This window comes from Gallinula chloropus (assembly GCF_964237585.1).
Source record: "Gallinula chloropus genome assembly, chromosome: 10".
Classification (NCBI taxonomy): Eukaryota; Metazoa; Chordata; class Aves; order Gruiformes; family Rallidae; genus Gallinula; species Gallinula chloropus.
In genome coordinates this window covers 14,685,006-14,707,516 of record NC_140095.1, presented here as the reverse complement: position 1 = coordinate 14,707,516, position 22,511 = coordinate 14,685,006, and the positions used below count along the sequence as shown (strand labels likewise).

The following is a 22,511-nucleotide window of genomic DNA, read 5'->3' as shown; positions in this document are numbered from 1 at the left end:
CTCACTGAAAAAAAAAAAAAAAAAACCCAAGAATTTTTTTGTCCTAAACAATTTGTGATTTAGGTCTTCTCTAAAACTAGATAAAATCTTTCAGTAGTAGGAACATCTTGATGAAATTGAAAAGTGCTGCTATATTTCAAGATCTCAAGAGGCTAGTTTGGGAAAAAGAAAAAACCCTCAACAACTTGTGGAGCAATTTTGCTGTTATTTCCACTGGCTCTTTGGCTGAAGTGATTTTTTTTTTCAATTGATCTAAAAAGGAATGTAAATAAACAGGAAAAATAGCTGAAGAGAATGTTCAGCGTTAATTACAGGTACTTAATAAATACTGTACTTGCTCTTCCACAAACTGCTATGCCTGAGTGCAACAGAAAACTGCAAGGAGCTTAGTGAAATACAAGCCCAGCTACACACTACATAGATCAGCTGGAGCGCGCTGTTTCCATGTCACTAAAAACAAATAACGATGTGCACAAGATACCTATAAATTACAGATTGTATCTACTGACTGGAGAGCAGCCAGCATTTACACCTCTCCTCCCCACCTCAGAGCACATTCATTCATCATCCCTGCGTGCAGACCTCCCTAAGCAACATGTTACCCCCAGCCAGGAGGTCACTGCTTGGCACATCCTGCTGCAACTTGCGCTGGCTCCAGGTCTGGAGTCTGCAGGCAAGTTAAGACCTCCTCAACTCTCCATCACAAGTCAGACAAAAGGTGGATTGCTTTTTGCACCATGTCTCCCCACATGAAATATGCACCCACAGTCTTCAAGCATCACCACTACGGGCCAACCATCTTCCAGCAGTGCTGCCCTATCACACCTTGCACAGACCAGCACAGAATATATTCCTGCTGATGTTCTTGAAATGTCCCTGTTCAAGCCCATCTCTCTCCAGATGAAGGTTGCAATGAAAGCTTCATTCACCATTTCACTTCCAGTGCATGTTGACTAGGTTGTCTCCAGCTCTGTTCTCAGTCATGCAGATTATAATGAGCAATTTCAAGCTGTGTTGTCCAGGTGCTGTGACATGACAACCTATCCTCTCATTATATGACTACACATTTCCCATCTACTCACAGTCTGTTTTGATCTGAATCCAAAATACATGTGTTTTGTTTCCACAACACAGTATAAAGAGAGCTCCCATGAAAATAGGTTTACTTCTAGAGATGTCTAATTCCTCTCTGGCAGGGCACAAAGGATGGTTTTATCTACTGAGTGATACTGTGTGATAGTTATCCTTCTGTCAAACTCCAGTGGGGACAAGACTCCTGTAATCACTCAGCTGAGAGAAACTGTGTATATTCTATTCCATGGTACATTCTATCTCACAGTATCTTCACCGGAAGAACAAATGCCTTTCTGGAAGATATATTTTAGCCAAATGTATTTAATTTTAGTCAAACATAAGTTTTCTGAGTCACAGGAAGAGTAACTGGATTAAATTTAATAGTCTCCAACATAAAGGAAGTCTCTTCTGGGCTCAAAACATATGAAGCAACAGATTTTAAGATTAAAAAAAAATAGAAGATCAAGATGGGAAGCTGACAACAAAAATATATATTTTTCTCCCTACTTTATACTTTTCACAACTATCAAATAAAGACCTGGGGAACTACAGGTTGGTCAGTCTCACCTCTGTGCCAGGCAAGATCAGAAATCCTCCTGGAAACTATGCTAAGGCATGCAGAAAATAAGGAGGTAACTGGCAACAGCCATCCTGGCTTCATGAAGGGCAAACCGTGCCAAATTTGGTGGCATTCTAGGATGGGGTTACAGTGTTGGTGGATAAAGGAAGAGCAGCTGACGTCATCTACCTGGGCTTGGTGGATGCAAAATGCAAAGCATTTGATGCTGTCCTGCATGACATCTATGTCTCCAAATTGGAGAGACATGGATTTGATGGATGGACCACTCGATGGATAAAGAACTGTCTGGGTGATTGCTCTGCAATTTAGATTAGATATTAGGAAGAAATTTTTCCCCGTGGGGGTAGCGAGACTCTACCACAGGTTACCCAGAGAACCTGTGGCTGCCCCTGGATCCTTGGCAGTGTTCAAGGACAGGCTGGATGGGGCTTTAGGCACTCTGGGCAAGTGGAGGGTGTCCCTGCCCATGGCAGGGGGCTGGAACCAGATGATCTTTGGGTCTCTTCCAACTCAAACCATTCTATGACTCTATGAATTAATTTTCTAGGAAAATGATGAAGTGTATGAAAAACTGAAATGCCTCATTTTGTTGCTGAGGAGGTCAGGAAGCACAGACAGACATCCCATAGGTCCTTCTTAAAGGCCTTGGGTCTGTCCTGAGCAGGGAACGGCAACAACATGCTGGATGTTAGCAAGGTCCCACTCTGCATGCCTGCTACACACTGGGATTATTTTAAAGTCTAAAGACAATTTAACAAATTACACTTCAGAAAAACAGTACCATGTGAGTCATATTTACCTCATATTTCTCTTGCTGCAGGCGCCTGCTACTGGCTGCAGGATATTTATTACCTCTGATACTTGCTCTGAGAATCTCCTTTCTGGGTCTGTATTTCACATTTAACGAGTGCTTTTGCAATTTCATGACTGTTTTCTGAAGTTAAGGTGGCACTTTGCAAAGCCTAATGGTTTATGGCCTGTTTCAGCCTTCGCTGATTTTTGCCCATTACTATGTGTGTGAAACTACTCACAACTCCAAAATATTGCTTCTCCCCATTCTGCTGTGTATCAGCCAGTACTCTGAAAGCACAGACTTTAAGGGCAATGACAGGGACCATCTCACCTTGACCAGGACTTATTAGTTCTCATGGTGGTGACTGAACCACATCCAGCGGGGCCAGTAGTCAGTGATGATGAGGAAGGGGGACACACACTCCAGGGGGAAATGTCCAAGAGGTCACAGCCTTCTTTGTTTGAAGCTATGTACCTACAATTTAGTCATGTTGCAGCATCCAAAGGCTGCCACGAGCTATGGCTGAGACTCCCCAGGACTGGTTACTGCCTGGCCTTCATCACACTCATCCAGCCTATGCCCACACAAAGGCTTCAGGAGCTTCAAAGATGCCAGTTGACCTCTTGCCCAGTGGCCTTACTCCTCAGGAGAAGAGGCTATGAGCACATAACCCACAGCTACACTTGGTCTTGGCCATCTGCAGGTCACATTCACAGTGTGTCTTTAAAGTGCTTGGTAGGTTGTGACCAGCATACTTAAAAGCCCAAGTAACATTCTGACTAGTAAGACTGTCCTTACAAAGGACGCCACTTCCCTTCAAAAGCAAATTTTTGTCTCTGTAGGGGACTGAAGTTCCCTGGGGACTGGTCTGAGACTGAGGAACACACATTTACAAGAGCAAGGAGCTGCTGCAAACCTCACCACCTGCTGTGCTGAGTGATGTGTCTGCGGTTTTGATCCTACATTTTTTTATGATAAATACATAGTGGCATATGCACTTAAAACAAACATGCTCTGGAAAAAAAAAACAAACCCTAAACCTCCAGACAAATTTCCCCTACTCCTTCCCAAAACAAAACTGAAATAAACAAACCAAAACCTCTACAAAAACAAAATACACCCCTGCACTTGCTCCTTTCTGCTGGGGAGAGAATGACAGAACAGATGTATAACAGAAGCTATTTATGTTGGTTAATACTTTACTGGGGAGATGCTGAGATCGTAGTGATAAGTTTAGAAGCAATTTATAGGAAATATATTGGAGTAGAGCAGATCCCCACCTGCCCACAATGTCATTCTCCCAAGCATTCATTTCTAAGTGATATGTCACAGAAATCCTGCACTAGGTTCGTGTGAAAAACGCATGTGAAATACGGAGAGCACTCAGAGCCTTTCTGTACAACAACATCCTACGGAAATTCTCACTCTCCTGCTTCCTCCTTGCTTTCACATCTCAAAGAACTGTTCCCCTCCGCTTGCAACCATCACAAGGAGCTGTACTCAGGGTACCAGGAGTTAGAATCATTCCCATATTCTGTTTTTCAACTTTTCTCTTCTTGCCAGTGTTTGGAGTTAGGAAGTGCTCTTGTGCTTCATGGAAAAGTATTGGCTTCAATGAGACTGTATTTTTCATTATCAGGACAATCAAATTAACAAAATGACAGAATCATTCTTGTTTCCTATTTCAAAGCACTATAAAATAACTCTTTGATATGGTGATTCAAAGCGTGTTTAGCTAGAACAAATTTGTTATTTAGATCAAAACCACTGACCTTCCCCAACACTTTTTATTAAAGATGTTTCGAAATCTGTTATTCTGCAAAGTCTCAGCTTTTCACCTCTCCACGCTCGTCTTTGTAACACAAACTAGCTATTGAAAAGTCCCCAGAGGAAGGCATTCTCTTTCCTAAATAAGAAAAATGATGACAAGAACAACAATGAGAATGAAAATGGCAATAACCTGTTCCTAATGCACAGGGCTGTGTTACAAGACAGTGATAAAGCTGAAATTCCCTCTGCTGGGAAGACTTTCTGAATGCTCCGGCTGGACTCCTACTAATCAATGATCAGATGATAAAAACATATTCATAAAAGCTGACACTATGAAAGTGCCCTGCAGGCACTTATTTCCTCACTATCCCAAGCTTATTAATATTTGGATAAATTGCCACCCAATAGCCAACAAGCTGGTGCCTCCTCCTGCCATCCCATGGGACCTGTGCTGAGCTACACGGTGTTATCTCCGCTTGCCGATGAAGTTGTGACTCCTTCTTGCCCCCTGAGTTTTGATGCCACCCTAGGATGGGGGAAATTAGCTCCCGCCTACTGTGTTCACCCACGAGACATGTATCTCTGCTGAAATTTCCCTTGAAGAGAAGGGAGACAAAGTCCAAAACAAGGAAGGATGAGAAAGAAAGAAACAGGCTGCCTGCTTTTATCACAGCATCAGTTCAGATGTCACTGTGGCATGTAAATGTAGAAAATCCATATACTGCCTGTAAATTCATTCTCATGACAAACAGTTTTCCTGGTCCAATGAGCTTGCATGTAAAGCCCATGTGTGTGTGAGTGCTGCAGAGACATGCTGTGCCTCTCGGGGCTGTGGAGAGCTGCAGCAGTGTCCTGTTGTGTCTGGTGGCTTTGGTGCTTGACCTGTCCACATGCTCACCCACCAACCAACCACCCAGCCACTCAACCCATTAGCCAACCAACTAAGCAACCAACCAAGCAACCAACCAACTACGAGAGCGGACCTCTTGGGAAAGATGTGTATTGATGATCCACATGCCAAGCCACAGCTCATGAACCCTTTGTCAGCCTCACAAGCCCTAAGTACCTTTCTCCCAGACACAAAACACTGGAGGTGTCAAAAACCTCATCCCTGGCTCACCTGTGGTCCTGTTTCAGGTTAATATACACATTTCACAAGAAAGATCCTTCAGGTATTACAGACATTACTTACTGGACATACAACTTGTGCAAATAAATAAGAAAATCAGAGACAGGCTTGCAGCTAGTTAGTTCCTATGCTTTTAACTCTTTTAGTTTTCTTTTGGGATGCCTTTCTATGAACAAGGTGTTGAGAAGATATGTGTATCATGGGCTCCTGCAGTAGACAAAATCTCTGTCATAAGGCTTGTGGGAATAGAGCTTTCAAAGAGGAAGGAGGTATCCCCAGACATGATTTTAAAATGAGTCTCTATCAGTGTCTCTAATATAGATTTACATCTGCATTCCATGCAGTTTTTCAGCCTAGACTTTCCAAGAAAAGTTATGTAAAAGTAATCACGAGAGTTATTGATTTGTACAGAGTATAAATGTTTCCACAAAAAAACCCTTTAGGAACACTTTGGGTTCCACTGAATTTTCAGGCAGCAGAACTACTGAGTGAAATGGGAACCAAAAGGAAAACTCTGTACTTCTCTGACCTTTCTAAAGAACAACAATGCTCCATAATATTTGGCACAGAGCATATAACCTTTCACTGGGCACCTACTGTATTAATTCTCCTTACTTTACAGGATGTTTATAGATGCCCTATAATGCTAGAATGACCTTTGTTCCCAATAGCAACAAAATAAATGTCTGACAAAACCTGATTGCAAATGTGTGGCTTTAGAAAACCTTGTTTGCATTTCTGTGAATTCCCTCAAAAGAACTCCCCAGCATAAATTTAGAAAGGAATTTGTAGGGTCCCAGGTTTGATGTCTCAAGTTCATGGGCGTGAGACCTGTGAACCCTTGGATCCTTTCTGAATCTGTAACTGATTCAAAAGACTGCACTACAGTTCAGGAAGGACAGCCAAAGAGGAACCTGTTCAGCTCCAAAGCATGCTGAAAGATTAAGTCACATGAACAGGAAGAAGGTTCATCAGGGAAGGCAACCCACCTTGGAGAAATATCACATCCTTGCTGCATGAAAGCTCCCAGGGAGAACCAGAGACTGTTGAATATTCCAAATTCATTCGTCTGGTCATTGGCTGGCTGGTCTCGTCCTTCTTCAAATTCCTCAGTGTGCCACTCGTAAGGGCTGAAGCGACTCACCAGGAAGAGGACAACACTTACTCCAATGTAGGCAAAAACAATGCACATCCATATCTCATAAGCCAAAGGATCCAGAAAGGAAAAAACTCCTGGTTTAGACTTCTGAGGTTTTTTTATCATGATAGAGATACCTAAACTCATGAACGGTTTGGAAAAGTCTATAACCTCTTCTCGAACCAGAGTGATGGTTAATGGTGCCACAGCCACATCCGCCCTCTGAAAAGAAGAGACAGAAAAGAGAATTGCATTCTGGGGATAAAATATATCTACTAACTCCAGTTTATGTTCCTTTGCTCTCTGTTTACCCTCAGAGGAAATCAGAGATGTCTCAGAAGAAATCAGACAAAACCAATTGCAAGAGAAATGTTCAAAAAGAACATCCCATAACATTGGTGGATTATTTCCATTTTATCACCACTGATTACCAGTTCTGTTTGGAAATCACAGCATTTTCCCTTTGCAGCCACCTAGCTCTTCTTGCCTGATTTATCCACTGATGTCACAGCCTGATGCAGATGATTTTTGCTAAAAGAGCTTTATCATCCAGACATCAAAAGAAGAAAGGAAAGGCCAATTGCCTGAAAAAGGATGCCAGGATGTTTACTTCCATCAGGAACTGTTTTTTGATTACATAAGTGATGCAGGAGAAGAGAAAAAGTGTTCTAGTGACACTGATGTGCACTCTCCACTTACTTTACAATCCGTCTTGAAAATGGAAAGGGAAATGCATTGAAATGGCTGTCAGCATATACTGTGGAGCTACCAGCAGGAGACAGATCATCCCTCACTCCTACGCAGTGACAGACACTTGGGCACTGAGGCTCCCTACACTGATTTCCCCTTTCCCTACAAGGGAAAATGAGACCCCTCTGACTGAAACCACCACAGAATGTGAACTACCAGAGTGAACTAGGTTTAGAAGTGTCGGGTGCAGATGTATATCTGAGATGATGGAAATAAGTGGCTAGACAGAAAATGGTCTAGTCCTACTGTTCACCACTCATATGCTAAGTGTTTGAAGTCTTTTTCTTCTTTCATCCTGCCTTTATCATGCAAATCTAAAATAAAGCAAAATTTGGAGATTCTACCCATGGGAAAATTTGACCTTTCAATACTTGCTCTTCCAAAAATGGAAAGAAAAAGAGTCTTGGAACTGTTGAAAGGAAACATTTTGACATTTCCACAGGCACAAAATGTGCTGTACCTCCCTAAATTAAAATGTTTTACTTGGGCTGATTATTTGCATTATCAGAGCTGCATTGCTCAAGACAGCTCAGGGTGACAGAAGGCAGGGCTCCTTTTTACAACTTGAATATGTTTTCAAGTTCCAAGAGCTAAAGACAACAGACAAGGTTGGAAACTCACCCCATAAACGAGTTCTCCCACCATGCCATTCCATGTTTTGGTGTCGGGGTCTCGGGCTCCATATTTCCCATCTCTGACAATCTCCAGCCTGTAGTGATAGCCAACATGCTTCGCGATCTCAGCAGCGAGCTCCACACAGTAGCCTTCATACCTCTCATTGCCTTCAAACTGGTTAGCATTCTTCTTGAGCATCACATATGGGTCTTCCTGGCACAGAGAAGACCAATATTGAGCCATGCTCCACATTTCTAGAGATGAACATCAGGGACTCAGACTAGAGCCCAGTGTGTAGCTTCTGGTCCCGTTGCAAAACCCCAGCTTTGTGTTCCTGTACCACAGGGCACAGTCAATACACGGTGGGCTTATTTTGGAAGGTATGAAGTGTGATTTTCTGTTGTGGCATTTTCTGTTTATTCTTACAGAGTCTGTATGCAGTGGTGGACCTGAAGGGAATGGAGTAGCTGTGGGATTTGGGTAACAAACCTTTCAGTGCAGTTCTGCAAGGCATATTTAGAGCGTCTGAGCTCCCAAATTTTTAAAGGCATGTCTGCCTACGTGGGCACAGGTAGTCTCAAATCTGCTGGACTGAAGAGAGCCCTAACGATGTGTAACTCAGCGTGGGTATCATGTCTTTTCCACAGGCTCACAGTAAGCATTCAAAAAACAAGTCAGGAGAATTTCATCTGTTTCTGCAGGTTAAGCGTATACAGTGACACAATGCATGATACCATACATTATGGGGTACCTATTATTCCTTCGTGATTATAGTGGAGATTTGTTTTTAAAGCCATGATTCAGCCTCTCTGCACAATACAGCTTATCCTTCCCAGAATTACAGCCCCCATTCTGTGGGCTAAATACAAAGCACAGGTATAATGTTCCTAATTTACCTATGCTGATGCCTCTGCTATCTTGTCATAATCTTTTGTATTTTCTACACTTAAGCGTGAGAGCTCTTTAATACCTATTTAATTAGCCATGGCAATTTTCACATACCTTTATGGACCCGGCAGGAAACAGTAAGTGCTGTTATTATTATTATTATTATTGTTATTGCTATTATAAAAATGATATAGTGCAAAGGAGGGCACACGATGGGGTAGAGGGAGTCTGCACATCAGGGAGATGGGGGAGAGGGAGAGCTGGGATAGAAGTCACAGCACTTACTAGGATAGTTGTGACTATGTAAGTCCTGTTCTGAAGACTTGTCGACTCGTTGCCGCTTTGTGTATCTACAGCTGCTGGAACCAACTTCTCATCTTCATTCCAGTAACCAATCTGCCAAATACAAAACCAGGATATTTCTTTGACATCTCTTTATAATATTAACCAAGATACAGTAACAGGGTCATCCAAGCCAGCATGTTTATACCCAACCAGAGATCTCCTCTCCTGATTATTTGATGTCTTTTGCCAGGAGGACCAGGATCTTCCCCCATCCCACCATCCTTCATCCTGAAGATAATGTGTATGATACACTGGTAGTAGAGTGCTTGCATGCACATAAAAACACAGCACAGTACTGGGAAATTATTGCAATTCCATGCCCCATCCCTACTCCAAGCGTTCACACTTCTGAATATTTTTCTAGTACTAAGCATGCCTGGGGCATGTCCAAGTGTTAATGGGTGATAAAATGCTCTCCTGAAGCTGAAAGCCTGCATGAATATAGGACTCACTCTTCGGACATCTTGACAGGACAAAAAAAATAAAATCAAGTGAGAAAAAAAACCCAACCTGGCCAATGTCAAAAAGTTTGATTAAACTGAACAGTTGTAATGGGAAGAACTCTCAGGTTAAGCTGTACTTATTAATAATCGGGGATTTGGGCTGATCCATCACTGCTTGCAGGTAAAGCAGGGTGCCACTGACTGTCACTAGGAAGATCATTGAGGTTATCCACTTTGAGGGCTTGATTTTATAAGAGGTTTTCCATCACCTCATGTAAGTATGCAGTTGCCTGAGCTCTGATTATGGGAATGGAATTTCTTATCAGAGTAAATGGGAAAGGGCATTAACACAGGGCATGACCCGGAGCCTGCTGATGGCAGGGTTCAAGATCATAACAGCTCAGGAGAGAAAATCTACACAAGCTTCTCATGTCTCTTCATTGCACAGAGAACAAGAAAGGAGAGTAAGAAAAGAGCTTCCAAAGCTCTGCCCTAGGGCAAGAGAAATGGAGACACACATGTTTATTTTGCACTTCTAGCCTGGTGGATCCAAGATACAATATGCATTATGCCAATGATGTACGTCTTCCAAACAGATGTCATTTCTGTCAGTACATACATGGCAAAATCAAGACATTTAGCCATTATGTTTCTCCTCCTCTAGATTCTCTCCAGATTGCCAACTTCTTGAAGTTCAGAGCCCCAGACTGGACATAATCCTGCATTTGCCCTCTTATGAATACAACATAGAGGAGGAAAACCACTCTGGATGTCTTTAAAATTACACTTCTTTTATTTCTCAATGAGAAATTTGCCTTTTTTCACTTGACTGTCTTAGGCTTTGATCTCATATCAGCTGCTCTCAGGTGTAAGTATGAACTGCTGGTAGGGGTTGTACATGTGAAACTTTCACTGTTTACAGTTTTTCTTAGTTTCAAACAAGTATTATTTTTTGGGGGGGGGGGGGGGGGGGGGGGATTGAGAGGGTGCCAAGGGATTCCAGTGAATGTCCTATTCCAAAATAGGAATGGCAGGACTCCTTTATCTACGGAATAACTGAGTTATTCTTTGTTCTTCAGGTATGTAGTATCTAAAGTGGAACATGAGCATGTGGAATCAGATTTTCAAAAGGTTTAGTGTTTCAAGGGCTCGGCATCCCTGAACAAGGCTAGATTTTTCAAAGTGCCTGGAATATAGAAAGGGATCAAGACAGCACAAATGTCTGCATAGCTATCAGGACGTGGTTAGTGGTAAAGCCCTTGTCACTTCAAGGAGAGCAAAATTAGGTCAACATAAAGGGTTCACCTACACTGGTTAGGGCAGACAGCTCCTGCCTGGCTCTGCCTTGGAAAAGAGAAGTAGGAGAGCAAAAAAACAGCCAGTCATGTAGCTGAGCCTGAACCAATGTGGCCTGCCAATAGAAACGCTGAATTTGTCACTATTCTAATATCTTGGAAATCCCTGCTCCACAGCTGAGATGCCCTTGTTGGTCTTGATAACCCCTCCCATATGTTGTATTTTTTTCAGTAATATACCATGAGTCCTCCCTAGCACTTGGCGTTGCTCGTGCAGAGAGCTGGGAGTGCAATTGTGGTGACTCCATGTGTAAGCTTTCATGAAAGAAATGTTGGTTGAGACTAACCACACCGTATCTCGAACACCAGGCTGGTGCCTGCCATAGGATGTCAGGTCACCTTCTACTTTACCTTTCTGATCCCATCATGTTTCATCTCAATCACATGGAGGGTGTAGTTGGTCCTCCGTCCCTTCTCGTTAAACTGAACGTTGCCAGACAATCCTTCAAAACGGACCTTAAAGACACAAACATCAATGAGGAGAGCAAACTGGGCAGCATCTCATGCAGTAGTGATTTGGCAGCAGAGAGGCAAAGGGAAGAAGGATGGAGAGTGCAGTCATGTCTCTCAGATTCATGCAGGGAAGGCAGGACATCTACCTGACACTGGGCTTTCAATTAAGTTTACTCGCTACAGCATGTCTGGCCATGTGCACAGTCATTCTCTTAACTTACTCTTTCTTTTAAAAACCCTTTCTCTTAAAAAATTAGTGTTCTATTACTGAGCTCAGCAATGCATACGAGGTTGACAAAGTGTGAGGCTGTCACCTCTTGGGGTGTTGTAGTGAGCTGAATCTGCTCTGAACTCCTTGGGCTTTGTGGGTTGTTTCTTTTCCCTTTCTAGTTTTCTAAAACTGACCTGGAGTTGGGATTTGGTAAAGAATTTGACAGTTCAAATCAGGAACTGTATTTGGAGGAAATCTGAAACCACGGCCACAGCTCCTAGCTGCTGTCTTTCGATAGAGAGGAGTCTATCAGTTAACAAGCACATTTAATTACCTTTGTACCAGCCTAATAAAACCTGACAATTTAGTAGTGTAAATGAAATTTGCATAGGAAACTTTGAATCATAAGTCTCTGCTGGCAACACTGCCAAGCTGAAGAGCATTGCTCACATCATCTCATCCCACTTCCAAACTTCTCATCATAGCATGGCCAATTAACTTGCTGCAGAAGTGCCCTGCCTGGCTTGGAGCAGGATTCTGACTGGAGTCACTTACAGTGTGAGGGGACCAGGTATTGGGACCCCATGTGGCATGTGGGCAAGGAGTGCAAATTTGGGTCTCTATAGAGATCATTTGGAGAAGTGTTCATGGCACCAGATTGGGAATTAAATGTTTGTTCTCAGCCTTTTCACTTGTTTTGAACAAATCTGTTATCCCTGCAACTGAAGTCTTCCCACATGCAAAATGGGAACAGGTATTTAGCAGCCTTTTTAAGTACTTGAGATTCTCAGAATAAAGACCCATGGTGAAGAAAAGAGGATATATCATTATGGACGAAATCTGTTGCTAATCTGCTTAAAGTGTGTTTGTTTTCCAGCTATTATTGCAAAGGTTCGTCACGAAAACGAACATCTGCCTGTATTTTCTAAAGATCCTTCAAGTCAAGAGGTATTTCTGGTGACATTTGGAGAAGCATGCTTTTGCCTTCTCACAAGGCACAACATGACCATAAAAGATAGATGTACTAGAAGAGCACCATTGTCTTAGGCACTCCTGTGCTTGCTTTTTCATGGCCCCTTTGGTTTTGTTTTCAGGTCCTGATGGATTCTGAAGCTCAGGTCGTGGATGCTTGTGCTTTGTAGCTTTAGATGTACCAAAAGGCAGGTGTACAGCAACAATTTCTTCTGTCTGAATGAATGAAATCTTAATCCTGTGATACCCTTGTGGCACTGAAACGGCAAAAGGAGTCTCTCCCATCCATCCTGGAGACTGCAGCACAACTTTCCCATCACTTACCATCCTCTGAGGCCCCCTGAATCACTACAAAATACAGTGACGACTGATTTCAACAGTGCTAAGCACCAGTGAAGTCAACTGGAGGCATGGAGCATTTAAACACATGTATAAGACATGGGCATATGGTTCTTTACTGGGAGAGCTGGAGGAGAAGGATGCTATTGGCCTTGTGGTTTACAGCATTAGTCAGCAGGTAGGGACTTGCTAACTGCTTACTAGATGTGGTAACCAAATAACATTAACAAAAAATCTGTCAAAAATAATCATAATCTTTTCAAAGCACAACCAAAACCTCAGTGTACTGGTTTAAGACAATATTTTGTGAACATTTTCCGTGGAGGAAGGGGGGGGGGGGGAACTATTTCTTTTTAATAAAAGCATAGATTCTGCTGAAATGTGTTAAACTCCTGTTTTTGAAAAGCTGCAGAATGTTTCAAATTGCTTTTCATCTTTGCTACTGCCATCCCTGACTCCTTCCTACACTAAGCAGAAAAAAGGCAATTCAGGAGCTTGTTCCAGACATTTTAGTAGAAATAAGTAAGAGAAACTTTTTGCTTTTAAACAGCTTATAAAATTTTAGGCTTTAGCAAATGGGAGGTGAAGAGAAAGCATGCTGTGAATAGCTGTAAGAATTGGCCTAATTGTGAGTTTTTACAGAAAGGATAACTCAAACCTTCAATCTAATCATATGTTCTTGTATTTCCATCTGCCTCTTTCTTGCTACAATATTAAATGTTGGCTGATTATTAAATTCATAGTTAAAATTCCCTCAGGAGATGTCTTCCCCTGCATGTTTCAAAGCCTTTTATTTTGACCATCACAACTGAACCAGTCAAACCTTTTGAAGATTATGATTTTTCAATGGTAAAGAAACACCTTTTGCAAACAGCTCATCATGTTCTTTGCCCAAAATCAATGCAGGTGAAAAATTAAAACTCTTGAAATTGTTTTAATGAAGAGATGAGGGAACCTCAGATGAGATTTTCCAACAAACACCAAAGTTGTATTTTCCAGACATCTAATTTTGATTCCCTGTTCTTATAAATTCAATAAAGGAAAACGCTTGAGAACCATTGCTCCTCAGAAGACTTCCAAGTGTTTTGTGTTTATTAGGTAAGTGATCTCCCTAATGCATTAAAGAGGCTGATTTTATTATAAGAGTTTGGAGAAGCTATGACAGTGATTTGCCCGAGGTCAAACAGAAAGTCAGTGACAGGCTTGGGAACAAACTGAATCCAAACAATAAAATAAAACCAGATGTAAAATTTTGTTTTAAAGGAATTGTTTACCAGTAAGCAAAACAAAATCAAAACAAAATACTTGGGGAAATATACATGTGATGCAAATTAACCAAATTAATTTTATTCTTTCTGCCTTCTTCACAGCTAGGGAAAGAAGACGGAATAAGCTATATTTGGATAACACTGAACTAGCAGTATTTGCAAGGAATCCAACTATTTTTGTCTGAAAAAAAAGAAAAATGCTAGAAATGAATGTCAGTCTTGAAATTTAATGCAATTTTAAAATATTCTACCTTTCTAAGTCTTTAAAAAGTGTGATTTGCTTTACTCTCTTGCTGCAAGTTTCATGCAGTATTTTTGTTTATTCAAAAATCTTAATTTTTATGCAGGACGAAAAGGCAAGATTACCAGATTTAAGGAATAAAGTATCTAAATGGAATAAATAAGCTATCTAAATGGCTGTTATTAAGACTTCTACGAATCCTCACAGTATGAAACAAGCTATAGTCTTGGCTTTAAAACATTTTGATGACAGCCAATACATAAGGAGAATTCACATGGCTTCAAGCTGCATTAGGAGCCTGGAACTGAAGCTGAGTTCAGAGTTGAAGGATCTGCAAAAAATATCGTCTGAACGGGTCTCTCTCTTATGAAGGGGAGGATAAAAATAGGGATCAGTGAACTTATGGGATAATATTTTGGCTTTTCCATCCCAGAACTTCAACACAAATCAGAGAAAACAAGGACACTGGGTAGTACCAAGAAAAAGAGTTTGCTGGATGCACCCTGAAGATCTGGAAGGATCAGTTTCTCATTCCAAGTGATTTAGTTGTGTGTTTCTGCTGCTAATCACCACTCTTCCCCCACCCACAGACGACATTCAGCTGCCTTTGCAGTGCACAGTTGTTTGGGTTTCAAACCTGCTGCAGTGCTCTCTGGATGTCGATGCCCTGTCCCCAGGGCACAGCTGGGTTGGCAAGACAGTCCCCAGCATTGCCGCGACGGGAGATGTCAATCCTCTGCCTCCGCAGGTTCTGAAACGCCTCAGCCATCACCCGGACCCCGTCGTATGTTAGGGCTGACGTGTACTAGAAAGAGAACAGTTTACATTGCCTGTTACATTGAGCTACACTGGTTAGCCTCTCTTTTCATCCTCCCATCTATGGAGTTCAAGAGCCTCTTGCTTCCCGTAATCACTACCGCCCTGTCGACCAGTGAAAGGTGGTGTCTTCTCTCCTGGAGGCTTGGAGAAAGGAGGAGAAGCTCCTGGTGTAGACTCAGATTGCACTCCCTGAAGAGGACTCAGCAGTAAGTCAGTCACCTGTAACCCAAGTCTTTGTTTTCAATTAGAACCACTCAGCTGAACTTTTAAGGAATATATTATACTGTGTAAATGTGAGATCTGGGAAATCAAGACAGAAACGACTCTTTCTGGTCACAGATGGAGACCAGAAAACTCTACTTCGATGTGTAAAAATTCTGCAAAAGCCGAACCTATTGAAGCAGAAACTTGTACTGAAACCAGCATTAAACTCTTGGCATGAATGGAAACCATCAGAGCTAACTACTTTTCCTATGATCAACTACTGATTTATTTGTTTGCAACTTACTTAAACTAATACTTTCAAAGCAGACATTTCTATTCCTGAGTGTTTGTCACAACTGTATTTGTTTTCAAATATCAGATAGGAAAAAACCCAACCTCCTCCCTCTGCCTGCCCCTCAACAGCTTCAGGGTCTTCTGTGTTTGCAATTAAAATATATTTCCCCTCTGTTGTACAGGCTGATTTGAAATGCTCAGAATGCACATCTGGAAAGACTTTATTATCACTGGATATCTAGTAAACAAGTCAAAGGTTAAGGAGTTAATGAGGCTTTTTCTTTTTTATATACTGAACACCATGAGATGTTTAATCCTTAGCTTTGAGGAGGGTAAAATCTAGGAGACTGGGTGAGTACACTAATGTGTATTTCTTAGCAGGCAGCAAGTACTGCCAAGTAAAAATTAGACACTGTTGAGGCACCTGGAACAGATAATGTTCACAATTATATTAAGTGACAGTTTTTCAGAGTGAGATTAAAGACCTCTGTGATCACAAGGAGGTGAGCATAAATTGATCTGAGACAGATGGACCCTAAATGAAATGGTGGATCTTCTTTATACCACTTGCCTTTGGCCTCTTCCAGTCCACACGAGGATGCTCCCTGGCATCATTATTCCTCCATTGCTGCATGATCCTGGCAGGAACAGCATCTGTGTAATTCACCAACTGGAAGCCAGTTACATTGGCTCCACTCTCCTTGAATTTGGTAAGGTCAATATCCATGAATCCCTGGTACAGGAGAGAAACAGGAGAGGCTCATCAGAGGAACAGATCTCTGGGTGGGCAAGAGGGAACCTGCCTATCAATGAATACATCAGCCAGTTTAGGAACCTGCAAGGTAAGGTCTGGTTCAAGAGAAGCACGACTTCCCCACCCATGGGGTGGACTTGCCTTTCTCACAGGTGCTGGGCTGGATGTATCCAGCAGTTTCCACCCACAGAGACAAATAGTCATATTGATAACTGCTCCTTTGCTAGAAAGCTAGCAGAATAACAGAAAAAATATATTCCAAATAACACCTGGATGAAACCACTAAAATTCTTAAAATATATTAGAAAGAATTGTTCACTCAGTTCTAACTTCTATGCACTCATACACCAATGGACAGGCTACTGCATTCAAATCACACTTTATAGGTAAAAACACATCCTGAACAATGAATATGGAGCAGATCAAGAGGTGGTTGGTCAGCTTGTCAAAGGAGTCTGCTAGAAAAGCCAGTTTATAGGATTTGCTGATCTGTGAGAGAAAAGGGTACTTTTTTGAACTTCAGATTATCAACAAAATTAGTTTCTTTCATTTCTTTGTTGTTCTCTTCTACTTCTTGCCCACTGCATATGATAAACACAATTGCACAATCACGTGTATCGAGGTGGCTTGATAGAATTAGGCACTGTCACTGAGTCAGAAGCAAGAATATAATTAGAGATACCCTGCCAGCAAACCCTGCCAGCAATATGGAGACGAGGTAATATTTTGGTCTCCTAACTTTGATCCCATCTCTTCAGCACTGCTGCTATGTAAAACTCTTTGCTGTGCCTCCTCCTTGAACAAAGCAGGTACTTGAACAGAGACTGCAATCCTGTTTGGGCTGTTGTGAGTGGGACAGGCTGAAATCTGGTGTTTTTCTTTTGGGATACAAGCACAAGGGATGTAGCTGATTATTTTCACTAGTACCATCAGCAACCATAATGCATGAGGGGAAATGAATGAGAAGGCTGTGCACAGTGCAATCACTTGAGCAATCGAAGAGCTTGTTTGAGCTCTGGTGTCCTATGAGGAGCGGCTGAGGGAGCTGGGGCTTTTTAGTCTTGAGAAAAGGAGGCTGAGGGAAGACCTTGTTGCTCTCTACAACTACCTAGAAGCCAGTTGCAGAGACGCTGGGGTCAGTCTCTTCTCTCAAGTGACAAGCAATAGGATGAGAGGGAATGGCTTGAAATTGCAGTAGGGGAGATTTAGGTCAGAGATCAGGAAGAATTTCTTTACTGAAAGTGTTGTCAGGCATTGGAACAGGCTGCCTAGGGAGGTGGTTGAGTCACCGTCCCTGGAGGTACTTAAAAGCTGTATATATGAAGCCCTTAAGGACACGATCTAGAGTTGGGCTAGTCAGGGTTAGGCTGTGGTTGAACTAAGTGGTCTAAAGAGTCTCTTCCAACCCAGGCGATTCTATAATTCTATGATTCCCTCTGTCCTCCTGGTGCATGTTCTTTGCAGGCACCTTCTCAGCCTGCCCCTGGGTTTCTCTCCCTTGCTTCCTCTCAAACATATGATGATGGTGTGAGTTAAAAACACCAAGTCACATTATTCCTACCTACGAGACACTGGTCAGGTTCTCAAAATGCTGCCCTCTGTGCATAGGCTGAGGGAGCTAATTGGCTTAATAACTTCCAGGGTCAGGATGGAAACGTGTTTTAGGAACAGGCAGCTTGCAAGGAAAAAACTAAATTGCCCTCTCACATCAGCACCAGACCGAGGGAGTCAGAAGTGACTCAAGCACGTCTTTAAAGACTTTCACACTTCTCCTTCCGGCTTCTTGTAAGCAATTTGGCATCCACTTAGAAGGCTGAGGATTGGATATAGGTGTACAGATGCTCTAAATAGATGATTTGTTTTGCTTCAAAGTGCAGTGATATTTTGTGTGTACGTGTTCCTCAGAATGCTGGTTAAACCCACATCAATCTTGCTTGTAATTGCTAGCGTAGGGGTTTCAGAAAGCCAGAGCTGTGATTAATGAGTAGGAAATGCAGCAGGATAATTGTCCCTGACATCTTAATGCATTTCAGGCCAAGTGTTTTTTGACACACAGAGCTCCTAAGGTTCCCTAAGAAGGACCTCACAGGTTGCCAACTGGTTATTCATGGCTAGGACCAAATTACACTGACATTTTGCTCCTGGGAGGTACTCAGGGGAAAAAGATCTGTCAAAAGAAACTACCACACAGCGAGTTGAAGTTTATGCCACCAGCTCCTCTTTGGGAGGTCTACAAAGGCATGAAGAAAGGTCCAAGTTCAGAACAGACTGTGAGTAAGACGTCTGGTGTATTTAGCCCCCTCAAGAAGCAGATTTAAATAGGAAGAGTCAAAAAAGATTATGGCACCAGCAATGAAAAAGAAGCAGTTGAAAACACCGTTTTTTATCATTTTTTACAAATCAAACCATTCTGAAACTGAAGCAAATATTCAACAATACCCACTGGGATTCATCCTGCAACAATTGTAAATAATCTGAGTAGACAAAGGGAATTATTTCTTCCCAAAGTCCCCACTGATTTCAGTTTCCTTAAAAAATGTGGAGACCTCTGAAGATATGACAATTGTTTAAGGCAGTTGGGACCATAGAGGACGTCATTAACCTTGAATATATCTTTGCATTTTGGCTGTTATTAACTGCTGAAATAACTGGTTTCACCTGTTATTCCTCCTCCATGTGTCCCAGTACAAGGGCAGTATAGGAACAATCCCAATTACAAAGAAATTTTAATCACTGCATCACTGAAATCTGCTCAGAGCAGGTCTGGGTGACATGACAACCAATGAACTGGGAATACCAGAGGTCAGATATTTTAGAAACTAATTCCCAGAAGATGTGAATTCTTGCTAGCTAACATATAAACCCAAATACATCAAATATTATGCAAACTGTCTCTTGAAAAAGCCTCTGTTCACAAAGTGGCATCAGGAATTAAATATGCTTATCTGTCTTTCTGGAATATCAGTCAGTGCTTGTAGGAAACAGGAGAACAGCAGAATTACAATATTTGCAAGTAAAGAAGTCATTAATCATCTGTCATCTTGTACTAACTGTAGGTACATGTTGCAGAAAAACAACCACCTTTTATTTACTTTTAGTTTTTTAGGGTTTTTTTTTTTTTACTTTACCTTCTATTTAGTTTTCCAGTGGTCATATTTGAAAAACAAAACAATAATAATAAAAAAACCCCAAAGAATAGACTGAAACCCGGGCGGTGGACGTGCTTGTGCAGCAATATGTTTCATATCAACCACTTTGGGAAAGAACCAGCACAGGTATGTTTCCCTTTGCCATCCAATCAAGTACAGCAGGAAGTAAACACTACTGGAATGACATCCTCTGTGGCACCTCAATGGCCAAAACTGCTTCAAAAATTTGTCTGTGAATACTGGAAAAAGATAATTTTGTTGCCATGCCTGATGTTCAGGGAAACAAGCTCAGCCCCTGAAATGTGGTAGCATGTGACTTTCTTCAGGCTCTTTGGACATGCAGGTATCTGGCTTCACCTCCCTGTGCAGCAGTGCCAGACCCCGGGGAGGAAGAGGAAGAACATGGGAACTCATAGTCCAGCCTGGATGCTGTGCCAGCACCCCTGGCAAAACGGGAATAGCAGGACCCAAAAGCAACATGGAGCTCCCCAGGGCCCCAGATAAGGTCAGGGCCCAGGACACAGGGACTTCAGGGCACACAGCACTTCTACCGGCACAGTTCTCCCTGGATCCATCAAAACCAGGCTGGGAGGGACACTGTGTCGGCCAGCCCACTCCTGGCCCTACAGCAGGATTAGCTGTCCCTTTGATTTAAATTCACTTCACAAAATCATCTCAGCAACCCAGAGAATACGGCCTCCTGCCTTGTGTATGCCTGGGAAATGCCTGGCTTTCTCTGAATGCCATCGAATTAGCAGGCTGACAATAGACCACAGAAATCTGGACCTATCCATGTTGATGGACTGAGACAGGCTCCCCTCTCCACGCCTGCTTCGACTCACAGCATCTGCAGCACAGTTCAAGCAACAGCCAGGCTCAGTTTGAGGGAGGAAACTCACTCTTTAGCCCATACCATGGGCTGTTCTCTCTGCATTAATGAACCTCACAAAGCGATTACATGGAGAAGTCCTGCTGCTAGTAAATAATATGGGCAGCTGTTACAGACCGTTGTGCCTTCAAATAGAAAACAGAACAGCACTGGGAAAGGTTTTTCCCCTCATTATGTTTTTCTTGCTGCATCTGTTCTTTATGCAGTTCTTAAACTGAAAACATTTTTCAGCCAAAGGTTGTTTTACTGTCCCATTCACTGCCTTGGTTGCTGGGAGAGGTGTCAGCAAGTCACGCATTTATATTCCTCTCCACTGCTTGTGGGCTCAGTCATCAAAGGAAATGCATAATGCAGGAAGACTGATGACTTGAAATGGGCCTCATGAATCCATCTTGATTAACTGGTCCACGAAGGATCTGCCTTGAAAAGAAAGTCCCCCAGACACGAGCGAGCTCCTTATTTATACCCTGAAAACCACCAGGCGCCAAGACACTGAGTGGGCAGTGCAGACGGCTGTCAGGTGGCGCAGGGAAAGCCTCATTCCTTCATGCACAACCCTCCTTGAATCTGCCAGCACCACTTACTTCCTCTGCATGTCTCCTTTCACCCTCATATTTCATTGCCTCACCTGCCTAAACCTCTGCATCCCCTCTGCATGTTGATGACACAGGTAGCACTGCTCCTTCTGGGACAGCATCCCAGCCTGTGGAAACACCAAAGACAGCAACAACCTCACCTCTGTACCCAGACATCAACAGGCAGCTGGCTACTGCTTCATGCCTTCAAATTCACTTTGTTTTTCACTAAATTGTTATTAATTGTTAGCGCTTTCCCTGCAGGGTGCCTCCTGCAATATAATCATGCCTTTGGAGCTGCGTAAGAGGCAGCGAGGGCTGAGCTCTTGGGCAGGCTGCAGCTGATCATCTCATAAACCTTCCTGTAGCCCAGCTGCGGCCCAGCTTAAAATCTCCTTGTTTGCTCTAAGTCTTGGCTGTTCCTGAGAGAAAGAACATTAGAGAGTCTCCTTGAAGACTGCAACATTTCTGAGAAACACTTGTTTTCTCTCCTCTTTCTGCATCTTCTGAGCCCTCCAGATCTCCCCCGAGAGCAGCAAAGCTCATCTCTGAATGAGGAGGTGGAAAATGCTTTCTAGTGAATTGCCTGGAGAAGTTTTGTCTGAACCTAACACAGGCCTTTCACCCCAAGAATGAGTGTTCATTGCCTGCAATGCCAGGCTACTCCCTGCTAGCAAACTTCATGATTGTAACAAACTTTGCACAGCAAAACAATTGCTTCTGAATGCCTGTAGACCAGCTGAGTGAATGCAAAGTGGCTCCTGTCATTCCAAGGTACGCCGGTGTCTTTCTGCAGGGAGCAAGGAGTCGAGTGTTTCCAGACGGAGCATCCCTAATATACCAAATTATCTTCAAGCTTGACTTCTCCAGTGAAGCATCATTCCTCACTCCCATCACTTTGTGTTAATAAAACGTCAAAAAAGGGCCATCTGCTCAAGTCTCATCCCGGCATGCCTTCCAATAGGAGAGGCCTTCATCTCTTCTGCAGAATTATTAACATGTCAAATCTTATTGTGGCAGCACAACATGCAAGTCCTCACTGTAATATCAAAGCCAGTGAAGAAAGGGAAAAGCAAAATAGGAAGAGGGGTCCCAATCCTGCAGTTTCATGAGTCTGTTTTGTCCTGGTCTATCGATGCAAAGCAAGTGAGGATCCAGACTGCAAGGACATCGGGTTGGAGATGACCAATAATATTTTTTTGCTGGTAAAGTTCTGCAGGCAGAAGATTTTCCTTGTGGTATTATTTACATCAGCCCTATCCTACTGCTGCAGCACATTCTGGATATAAATATCAAACAGGTCTTGTTGGAAAGCTCAGTCTGAACAAAGGGACAGATGCTCTAAAGTGGATGTTTGTGCTTTAGAGATTGTTCAGAGGAGAAACAGATTTAAAGGTTTGGGAAGTATGCCGTGTAGAGACAGATGCCAGGACTTCAATCAAAGATACGATTAAGGGATGACC

At 42.5% G+C, this 22,511-nt stretch overlaps 1 protein-coding gene across 4 annotated transcripts in view; it reads right to left on the bottom strand.

Annotated features, from left to right (window-relative positions):
* Positions 1-22,511, bottom strand: part of GRIA1 (glutamate ionotropic receptor AMPA type subunit 1) — a gene marked incomplete at both ends in the record, with an annotated part of 124,785 nt that overhangs the window by 28,961 nt on the left and 73,313 nt on the right. For 3 of the 4 annotated variants that reach the window (XM_084268752.1, XM_084268751.1, XM_084268754.1), the window contains 6 exons: positions 6,336-6,706; positions 7,856-8,062; positions 9,023-9,133; positions 11,232-11,336; positions 15,002-15,169; positions 16,253-16,414. In XM_084268752.1, the coding sequence (XP_084124878.1) occupies positions 6,336-6,706; positions 7,856-8,062; positions 9,023-9,133; positions 11,232-11,336; positions 15,002-15,169; positions 16,253-16,414 (1,124 nt within the window). The remainder of the gene's footprint in view (positions 1-6,335; positions 6,707-7,855; positions 8,063-9,022; positions 9,134-11,231; positions 11,337-15,001; positions 15,170-16,252; positions 16,415-22,511) is intronic. The other variant, XM_084268753.1, reaches the window with a different exon arrangement.